Raw genomic sequence first — 10,897 nt, 5'->3', positions numbered from 1 at the left:
TTACAAATCTACATAAGAGTTTTTTGAGTGCAGCTGCCATTTTTTTGCAGTTTGATAATGTAAACTAAATACTAAGCAGACTTTAAGTCTTTGCAGCTGTGAACTGCAGCTCTGTGTAAAAGTCTTGAGTCATCCCTCAACACTCTGGGAGCTGGGAGGCTTTCATTTTTGATAGACCCTACAGCTATGCATCTCTATGCTGATACAGACATGGGCTGCTAGAGGACATACTGAACGTCTTTTCCTTACTCTGCTTTCCCTGCTGCTTTGACTCTCCATGTATGCCTTATTTGTGATTATTACTGCCATTACACTTGTATGTCTCACTGAATTTCTTCCCATGGAAAGTACCCCTGACCCAGTGCTTCTGTGTTTATCTGTGCCACTTTCCTGTCCTTTTAACCCCCAGTCAGTCGTCAAAACGAGGTGCTCTTTCTGAGTCAGGTTCTGCTGGAGGTTAATCCCTGCGAAAAGGATGTCGTTCCTCTACACTCTCCCCTCATATTTTCTCAATATGAGGAAATGCTGCAAAGTCAAAATCTAAATAAAACCAGACATCTCCCTTCAATAGATAAACTTTATTTTTGACATTTTATGATAAACTGAATCCAGCTGTATTGTATTAAAACCAGATTTTAATGTATTATTATGTAATATTTCTATCGGTTTCTGCTTTTTTGTCATACTTAAATGTCAAATGAATTGTATTATCATACAAAGATAACCAGCGTAAATGCAAATGTGATCCTATCCTAAAAAATATAATTGTCCCCTTCTGGTAAATAATAACTGTAATGTATCATTTTTGGTTCAATTTTACTAGCCACACCCAGGTCTGATTACTACCAGACCTGCAAAATTAAATTAAAACACTTAAATAGTACCTCCATGGCAACATGAAGTAGGCTAAAAGACCTCAAAATGCACAACGTCACACCCTGATCCAAAGAAATTCAAGAAAAGATAAGAAGCAAACTCATTAACATCTGGTGCCAAAGCCATTGACATTGGTTTTGGGACTTCAAGGAACAACATTGAGAACTATAATCTACTTACTATTCTTATTCAAAAATAAGAAAGAGACTGGGCAAAAATGGCGGGGAAGTGTCAGGGCCATCTTACATTGGCCAAAAAAAATCTCGATGATTCCCAAGACATTTGGAAAAATATTCTGTGGACTGACAAGAGAAAAGTGGTACTTTTTTGAAAAAATGGGTCCCATATACCTCTGGAAAACTAAGACAGCATTTCAAAAAAAGAACAACCATGAAACATAGTGGTAATAGTGAAGTGGTCTGGGTCTGTTTTGCTGATATAGGACCTGAACAACTTGCTTTAAAAGATAGAACCATAAATCTACTCTCTACCACAAATCCTCATGGACGCCCCCTTAAACTCAAGTGCACTTGACTTATACAGATGGACAATGATCCAAAGCACAACAGAACATCCACCTCTGAACGTCTCAAAAAAAAAAAAGAAGGTTCTGGAGTGATCTAGTCAAGGTCTGGACTTGAATCCTACTGAGATGTTTTTGCATGACTGTTTTATGTTAAAATACATCATTCTGTAGGCCGAAATGTGTCCACAGTAATGTAAAAGTACTATAAAAATAGTCTAACGTGGCTCATCAAGGCCACGTCTCTATGGAAAAGATCTACACAACACGTCAGCATTCTCAGCTTTAGCCAGCAAACAAACAGTCAAACATAAGCTGCAACATAAATTGGGAGAACCTGCAGCATCTATGGAGTAAGAAATCATGAATTCAGAGTGGAGGAGATGACCAAAAGCTACCAGCATCATCCCAGGACAACACCCCGGTGTGCTGTGAGGTAAAGAGGACAGCTGGGGATGGCGTGATCTGACGTCGGCACTTTCTCCGTGTGACGTATTTGGACTGTGGCCAGTCTGGCCCGGTGGAGCAACCCTGGTAAGTAATGGAGCTGATGGTTACAATTTCTATCACCTCCAAGTTAAGTAAATGTTCTGTGACATCAGAGCTGTTATTTGACATGATTCCTCATCAGGAAATGATGTGCGATGACAAGCAGATCATTTGAATTGATGAACAGACTTCATAGGCGGCTGGGAGAGTAATAATGCTCTAATTTCACATGCTCAACCCAGGATGTTGTGAAAATGCAATGTGGCAATGATTCATCAACAGTGTGAAAAATTCCTGAAAAAAATTATAATACTGTTATTTAAAATGAGAATTAGTAATTGGCAGGTTTTTTGCAGTTGCTGTTTAGATGCTTTGTGTTTTCTTTAAATTTGCTGCAACTTAAAGAATCGTTGTTTGTTTAGTTGGGGCCCTTATGTTCCTGTCAGCACTTACTGTCTAACGCTTTTCAGTTTGCATCTATTTGTGTCTTATTTTTAGTTTTTTATTATCTGTTTGACATCTTCTAATATCTTTGGGGTTTTGGTACTACAGTGCGGTGAAAGAAGAATTTGTGCCCTTATAGTCATTCTCTGTGCTGCGTTTAAATGTTTCTGAATATCAAGCGCATTTTAATATCAGACAGAGATAGCCTGAGTAAATACAAAAATCAAGTTTTAAAATGAGGATTACCTTTTTTAAGAGCCTGTTTAAGATCGTGCCAAAGCATCTTAGTTAGATTTGAGTCCAGACTTTGACTAGTTTGTTTTCTGAGCCAAATTAGAGGTGGAGATGATGGTGTGCTTTGAATCGTTGTCCTGCTGCATAACCCAAATGTGCTTGGGCCTAACGTCATGAACTGATGGCCGGAAAGTTTCTTCCAGGACTTTCTGTAAGAAAGCAGAATTCATGCTTCAACAGTTATTAAGTTGTCCAGGTACTAAAGCAGAAAGCAGCTCCAGAACATCACAATTTGATCGTTTTATGAAATCTTGTGCTAGTTTTACACCAGATGTAGCTGGAAACTCACTTTTCAAAACGTTCCGCTTTTGTCTCATCAGTCCACAGAATATTTTTCCAAAATGTCTTAAATATCATTAAGGTATTTGTAAAGTGTTAAACAGGCTTTTGGGTTCATTTTGAGCAGTGGTTTTAGCCATTGTTGCCATTTCTGACCAGTCAGTTTCTTATTGTTGAATCATGAACACTGACCTTGACTGAGGCAAGTGAGGCCTGGCATCATTGATATGTTTGTGGAGTAATTTTGGTAGGCCGGGCACTCCTGGGAGGGTTCATTACTGAGTAACAAAGCTTTAGAAATGGCTTTGTAGCCCTTTAATAGACTGGCGGATGTCAATGACTTTGCTTCTTATCTGTTCTTGACTGTCTTTAGATTACGGTGTGAGGTATTGCTTTTAGAGATCCTTTTGCCTACTTCACGTTGACAGACTTTTTCCCAACAATATAAGGCAAGGCAAGTTTATTTGTATGGCACTTTTAAGTAACAAGACAAAGACAAAGTGCTTTACATGATGAAAACTTAAGAAAAAACCCATAAAAAATACATTGCATTGGCATAATAAAGGTAGGTAGAGAAAAGATGGACTACAGACTAAAAATATTGATGTTTAAGTTAATAGTTCAAATAGAACAGTCAAAGGCAACTCTACACAAATGTTTTTTTTTAACCTTGATTTAAAGAAACTCCTATGGTTGTTTTTTTATCGCCCTTCGCTTAAGAAGTGAACTGCTGGTTACTTATAAGTAACATCACACAAGCAAGAGCTACTAATGTTGCATTTTGTACAGAAGAAAAAACTTTTTAAAATGTTTTTAGGTTCATTACTGTAACAGAGGAGTCTGGATTATTATTGTAGTTAGTGAGTTGTTATTGTAAGTGTACATTAATTTTGGCACTTTATAATCAGTATGTATAAGGATCGTCCAGCAAGAAATTATATGCTGCCAGTGGATGCAAATGAGATACAAATGTATCTGATAATTAAAACGTCTACTGTTGAACTTAATTATGCAATGGGCTCAAAGTCCCCCCTCCCCGGAGGAATAACTGTGTTCTTTAATTGATTTTCATCCATGAAGTTATGCAGGAAGCTTGCTGTTTAGTTACACACACAAAAAAAAAAAAAACAGTAAACCGAAAAAAAAACAAAGGGAATGATTAAATGTGATACAATAAGACTGAAACTGCACAAAATAAAATTCCCTAATCATTTAATAAGACTTGGGCATGAGCATTTTAAATGGATTAGACTTCACGTTTCTTTCCTAGGTTTGTCTCTTTAAAGCTTTTTACATTTAGAAGATGAAATGAGATGGTCTGGGTGAAAATAAAAAACAACAATTACTGAAGTTTAAGGTTCAATTCAATCATGGAGATGTAAATTTTCAGAATATCACACACGCTCTCAGCCATGCTGCCAGGTTCTCTGTATGGGACAATGCTGCCCTCTTGGGGTCTAAAGAGATATTAGATGTAGGTATGGTCTTGAAACTTCATCCAGCCTCAGGAATCATGAATGTTTGATGGGAATATTCACTTTTAAGTCAAAGAGGTTAATCCACAGAATGCTATTCACTTGCCCAAACTTGTCTCCACCATGATGGGCCATACAAAGTTTGAAAGTTTCATACAGAGCTGTGATCAGCCCCTTTACATTTTTTTGTTTTGCTTTGTCGTCAGACTTAAATGTTTCAGATCATCAAAGACATTTTAAAACTGTGTTTAAACAAGGATTTTATTTATTAAGGCAAAAAGGCTATCTAAACCAGTCTGGCCCTATGTGAAAAGGCCTGATTACTGCCTGACCTACAGAAAGAAGAAATAACTTTAAAAGAACCTGCCTGACAGCATGAAGTAGGCTTGACGGGTTGAAGGGTTAAATGGTTAAATGGTCTCAAAGCTACACATTATGCCCTGAAACTTGAGAACAGATAAGAAACAGTCATTGATATGTGTTAGACTAAAAAGGGTTACAACATCATTTCTAAAGCTTTGGAAAACCAGCAAACAAGATCCATTATTCACAAATGGAGAAAACATGGAACAGCGATAAATGTTCCCAGGAGTAGCTGGCCTACCAAAATTACTCCAAGAGAGCATCAAAGACTCCTTCAGGAGGTTACAAAATAACACAGAACAACATCTGAATCAATGCAGGTCCTACTTGCTTCTGTTAAGGTAATTTTTCATGATTGAGGGATGATTTTGTTATTTCTAATTCGAAGAGACCGGGCAGAAATGGCACCCAGAGACACCAAAACAACATATAGGGCTGTATGACATTTGTAAAAAAGAAAAAATTGTAATGATCCCCAAGCATTTCAGGAAAATATTCTTTTATACTTTGGATCAAGATAAAAGAGGACCTTTGTGGAAGTCTGGTGTAAAACATTATGTCAGAAAAAGTCATACCCTCCGTCAAATGTGGTAGTCATATTATATAATGGGGAGTTGATTTGTTGCTTGGAGAATTCTGCCCGACCAGACAAAGCTGAATAAGAATACCCAGCCATCAGTTTGTGACCTTAAACTCAAGCACAATACAGCACCACAATGATCCAAGCACTCGTAAGTCCACTTCTAAATGACTCAAGATTGCCAAACTATGCTGCTCATGCTCCAAAACCCTCCAATATGGCTGAATTAAAACAATTCCTCAAAGAAGAGGGGGCTAAACTTTCTCCACAGTAATGTAAAAGACTCACTCCCACTTTTTACAAACTAATAGAAGTTGCTGCTAAGAGTAACACAACCAGTTATTGGGTTTAGGGTTCAATTATTTATTCACAAAGGGTGAGGTTGCTTTGGATAGCTTTTGTTCTTAGAAAATTGAATTATAATTTGAAAACCTTTGTATTTTTATCTTTATGTTTGTTCTGGAACATTGTATTGTTTCGAAAAGCAAAAACAAAACGTATGCAAGGGCAGCGCCACAGAAGGCTGAAAGATAAAATAGGGGAACTGCATCAACAGCGTTTCTCTCGATGTTTATTGTTTGACTATATTCGATTCAACTGAAAAATAATAAAAAATAAAATTACATAGAAGAGCTTAAATGTACAACAAATTACTTCAAACTTCCATGTCTCACTTAACAACCACCACCGTTTCACCACCAGGTGGCGGCATTAATCCTCCTGCTCCTAGCAAGAAGAAACCTTAAATACAGGTCCTTCTCAAAAAATTAGCATATTGTGATAAAGTTCATTATTTTCCATAATGTCATGATGAAAATTTAACATTCATATATTTTAGATTCATTGCACACTAACTGAAATATTTCAGGTCTTTTATTGTCTTAATACGGATGATTTTGGCATACAGCTCATGAAAACCCAAAATTCCTATCTCACAAAATTAGCATATTATTAAAAGGGTCTCTAAACGAGCTATGAACCTAATAATCTGAATCAACGAGTTAACTCTAAACACCTGCAAAAGATTCCTGAGGCCTTTAAAACTCCCAGCCTGGTTCATCACTCAAAACCCCAATCATGGGTAAGACTGCCGACCTGACTGTTGTCCAGAAGGCCACTATTGACACCCTCAACCAAGAGGGTAAGACACAGAAAGAAATTTCTGAACGAATAGGCTGTTCCCAGAGTGCTGTATCAAGGCACCTCAGTGGGAAGTCTGTGGGAAGGAAAAAGTGTGGCAGAAAACGCTGCACAACGAGAAGAGGTGACCGGACCCTGAGGAAGATTGTGGAGAAGGGCCGATTCCAGACCTTGGGGGACCTGCGGAAGCAGTGGACTGAGTCTGGAGTAGAAACATCCAGAGCCACCGTGCACAGGCGTGTGCAGGAAATGGGCTACAGGTGCCGCATTCCCCAGACCTGGGCTACAGAGAAGCAGCACTGGACTGTTGCTCAGTGGTCCAAAGTACTTTTTTCGGATGAAAGCAAATTCTGCATGTCATTCGGAAATCAAGGTACCAGAGTCTGGAGGAAGACAGGGGAGAAGGAAATGCCAAAATGCCAGAAGTCCAGTGTCAAGTACCCACAGTCAGTGATGGTCTGGGGTGCCGTGTCAGCTGCTGGTGTTGGTCCACTGTGTTTTATCAAGGGCAGGGTCAGTGCAGCTAGCTATCAGGAGATTTTGGAGCACTTCATGCTTCCATCTGCTGAAAAGCTTTATGGAGATGAAGATTTCATTTTTCAGCACGACCTGGCACCTGCTCACAGTGCCAAAACCACTGGTAAATGGTTTAATGACCATGGTATCACTGTGCTCAATTGGCCTGCCAACTCTCCTGACCTGAACCCCATAGAGAATATGTGGGATATTGTGAAGAGAACATGGAGAGACTCAAGACCCAACACTCTGGATGAGCTAAAGGCCGCTATCGAAGCATCCTGGGCCTCCATAAGACCTCAGCAGTGCCACAGGCTGATTGCCTCCATGCCACGCCGCATTGAAGCAGTCATTTCTGCAAAAGGATTCCCGACCAAGTATTGAGTGCATAACTGTACATGATTATTTGAAGGTTGACGTTTTTTGTATTAAAAACACTTTTCTTTTATTGGTTGGATGAAATATGCTAATTTTGTGAGATAGGAATTTGGGTTTTCATGAGCTGTATGCCAAAATCATCCGTATTAAGACAATAAAAGACCTGAAATATTTCAGTTAGTGTGCAATGAATCTAAAATATATGAATGTTAAATTTTCATCATTACATTATGGAAAATAATGAACTTTATCACAATATGCTAATTTTTTGAGAAGGACCTGTATAACCAAGACTAAAACAGAGTAAAACAAAGACAGCAGCAGAACTAGAAGGAACGACACCTTATGATGAAACACTTGACAATTTCTATACTTTAAAAGAGAGAAAGTCACATTGGGCTCAAACACTCTAAAAATCAAAACATTGTTAGTTTACAATGAAAAAGTTTGTTTTTATCCTCATTTAGATATTCTAAGATCTGACCCAAGCAAGTCATTTCACTGAACTAAGCAGAGCTCAAATCAACTCCTTCTTAATTAATATAAAACACTTTAAATCATCTGTTTGTCATCAGTCATAAACTGCAAAAATCATACTTAAAAGATTAACATATCTGCCATTTTTTCTACAATCTTGTAATTGTTTATTATTCTAACATAAAACTAAAATAAAGAATATATTTCCTTTTGTGTCAGATCTTCCTAATCACTGAAGGTTTAAAAGATATATAAGTATAGCTATAATGTCAAAAAACTTAACAAAATGACTAACAACATGTCACAATATTTTATTCATATTATTAATAATCTAGTTAATTAAACCATGCTGCTGTCTCTTGCTCAGGAGGTGAAATCCTTCAAAACAGGAACCATTCCCAGCTACTTCCTGTCAGACTGTGTGACAGCGAACATTAGGACTGTGGGTGATCCTGCCCCTCATGTGTGGTGATGAAGTTCAGGAGGTCAATGGCTGTCACGACGCCAAACACCATCTGCCTCGGACAAACTGAACCATCCGCTTCATCTGAGCAGAGACAGAGAAATCAAAGTGTCACTGGTATTAGTGGTTGCACAGAAAGACATCTTAGAGAAACTGGAAAAAGTACAAAGGAATTCAATTTCCTTTTTAATGAAAACAAAATTCCTTTATTGCATCTCTCTCAGTGCTACATAAATCTGTCGATCTCCCGCTCCATTCTTCCCTCACTCGTGAACAAGACCCCGAGATACTTAAACTCCTCCACTTGAGGCAGGAACTCCCCTCCAACCTGAAGAGGACAAGCCACCCTTTTTCGGTCGAGTACCATGGCCTCGGACTTGGACGAGCTGATCCTCATCCTGCCGCTTCACACTCGGCTGCGAACCGCCACAGCGCATGCTGTAGGTCTTGGCTAGAAGGGGCCAGCAGGACCACGTCATCTGCAAAAAGAAGAGACGAAATCCACTGGTCCCCAAACCCGACCCCCTCCAGCCCTTGGCTGCGTCTAGAAATCCTGTCCATAAAAGTTATGAACAGGACCGGTGACAAAGGGCAGCCCTGCCGGAGTCCAACATGCACTGGGAACAGGTCCGACTTAGTGCCGGCAATGCGGACCATACTCCTGCTCTGCTCGTACAGGGACCGGATGGCCCCTAGTAAAGGGCCCCCGATTCCATACTCCTGGAGCACCCCCCACATGGCATCACGAGGGACACAGTCGAATGCTTTCTCCAGGTCCACAAAACACATGTGGACCGGTTGGGCAAACTCCCATGAACCCTCAAGCACCCTGTAGAGGGTATAGAGCTGGTCCAGTGTTCCACGGCCGGGACGAAAACCACACTGCTCCTCCTGAAGCCGAGGTTCGACTATCGGTCGGACTCTCCTCTCCAATACCCTGGCGTAGGCCTTACCAGGGAGGCTGAGGAATGTGATCCCCCTGTAGTTGGAACACACCCTTCTTATGAAGGGGGACCACCACCCCAGTCTGCCAATCCAAAGGCACTGTCCCCGACCGCCACGCAATGTTGAAGAGGCGTGTCAACCATGACAGCCCTACAACATCCAGAGACTTGAGGTACTCAGGGCGGATCTCATCCACCCCCGAAGCCTTGCCACCGCGGAGCTTTTTAACCACCTCAGTGACTTCAGCCTGGGTGATGAAAGAGTCCAACCCCGAGTCCCCAGCCTCTGTTTCCACCACGGAATGCGTGATGGCAGGATTGAGGAGATCCTCGAAGTACTCCTTGCACCACCCGATAATGTCCTCAGTCGAGGTCAGCAGTCTCCCGCCCCCACTATAAACAGTGTTGGCGAAGCACTGCTTCCCCCTCCTGAGGCGACGGACGGTTTGCCAGAATCGCTTCGAGGCCAACCGGTAGTCCTTCTCCATGGCCTCACCGAACTCCTCCCAGGTCCGAGTTTTTGCCTTTGCCACAGCCCGGGCCGCAGCAGGCTTGGCCTCACGGTACCCGTCAGCCGCCTCAGGAGTCCCACAAGCCAACCACAGCCGATAGGACTCCTTCTTCAGCTTAACAGCATCCCTTACTGCCGGTGTCCACCACCAGGTTCTAGGATTGCCGCCGCGACAGGCACCGCAGACCTTACGGCCACAGCTACGGGCAGCAGCATCGACAATAGATGCGGAGAACATGGTCGACTCGGACTCTATGTCTCCAACATCCCCCGGGATCTGGTCGAAGCTCTCCCGGAGGTGGGAGTTGAATACATCCCTGGCCGAGGGCTCCGCCAGGCGTTCCCAGCAGACCCTCACTATGCGCTTGGGCCTGCCAAGTCTGTCCGGCTTTCTCCTCCTCCAGCGGATCCAACTCACCACCAGGTGATGATCAGTGGACAGCTCAGCCCCTCTCTTCACCCGAGTGTCCAAAACATGTGGCCGAAGGTCTGATGATACGACAACAAAGTCGATCATCGACCTCCTGCCTAGACCGTCCTGGTGCCAAGTCCACTGATGGACACCCTTATGTTTGAACATGGTGTTCGTTATGGACAATCCGTGACTAGCACAGAAGTCCAATAACAAAACACCACTCGGATTCAGATCGGGGAGGCCATTCCTCCCGATCACGCCTCTCCAGGTGTCACTGTCGTTCCCCACGTGGGCGTTGAAGTCCCCCAGCAGAACACGAGACGGCTGACCTGGGGGGCAACAAGCAAACCCACACCAGCCCGCCGCCTCTCCCCGTGGGCCACTCCAGAGTAGAACAGAGTCCAACCCCTCTCAAGGAGATGGGTTCCAGAGCCTACACTGTGCGTGGAGGCGAGCCCGACTATTTCTAGTCGATATCTCTCGACCTCCCACACAAGCTCAGGCTCCTTCCCCCCCAGCGAGGTGACATTCCACGTCCCTAGAGCCAGCCTAAGCATCCGGGGATCGGGCCGCTGAGGTCTCCACCTTTGTCCGCCACCCAATCCTCTTTGCACCTGTCCCTCACGGTTCCCCCTGCAGGTGGTGGGCCCACTGGGGGATGGTCTCGCGTCTCTCATTCGGGCTTGGCCCTGCCGGGTCCCGCGAGGAGCAACCCGGCCACCAGGCGCTC

The 10,897-nt window shown here is 42.5% G+C and overlaps 1 protein-coding gene across 2 annotated transcripts in view; it reads right to left on the bottom strand.

Moving 5' to 3' along the window:
* Positions 1-7,645: 7,645 nt before the first annotated feature.
* The window catches only part of cbsb (cystathionine beta-synthase b), a 36,771-nt gene continuing 33,519 nt past the window's right edge, over positions 7,646-10,897 (bottom strand). For both annotated transcript variants that reach the window (XM_047369677.1, XM_047369678.1), the window contains one exon: positions 7,646-8,381. In XM_047369677.1, the coding sequence (XP_047225633.1) occupies positions 8,269-8,381 (113 nt within the window). In that variant the 3' untranslated portion in view covers positions 7,646-8,268. The remainder of the gene's footprint in view (positions 8,382-10,897) is intronic.

This window comes from Girardinichthys multiradiatus, chromosome 7 (assembly GCF_021462225.1).
Source record: "Girardinichthys multiradiatus isolate DD_20200921_A chromosome 7, DD_fGirMul_XY1, whole genome shotgun sequence".
In the NCBI taxonomy this organism is placed as follows: domain Eukaryota; kingdom Metazoa; phylum Chordata; class Actinopteri; order Cyprinodontiformes; family Goodeidae; genus Girardinichthys; species Girardinichthys multiradiatus.
The sequence above is the reverse complement of the archived record's forward strand: the minus strand, read 5'-3'. Positions and strand labels throughout refer to the sequence as shown.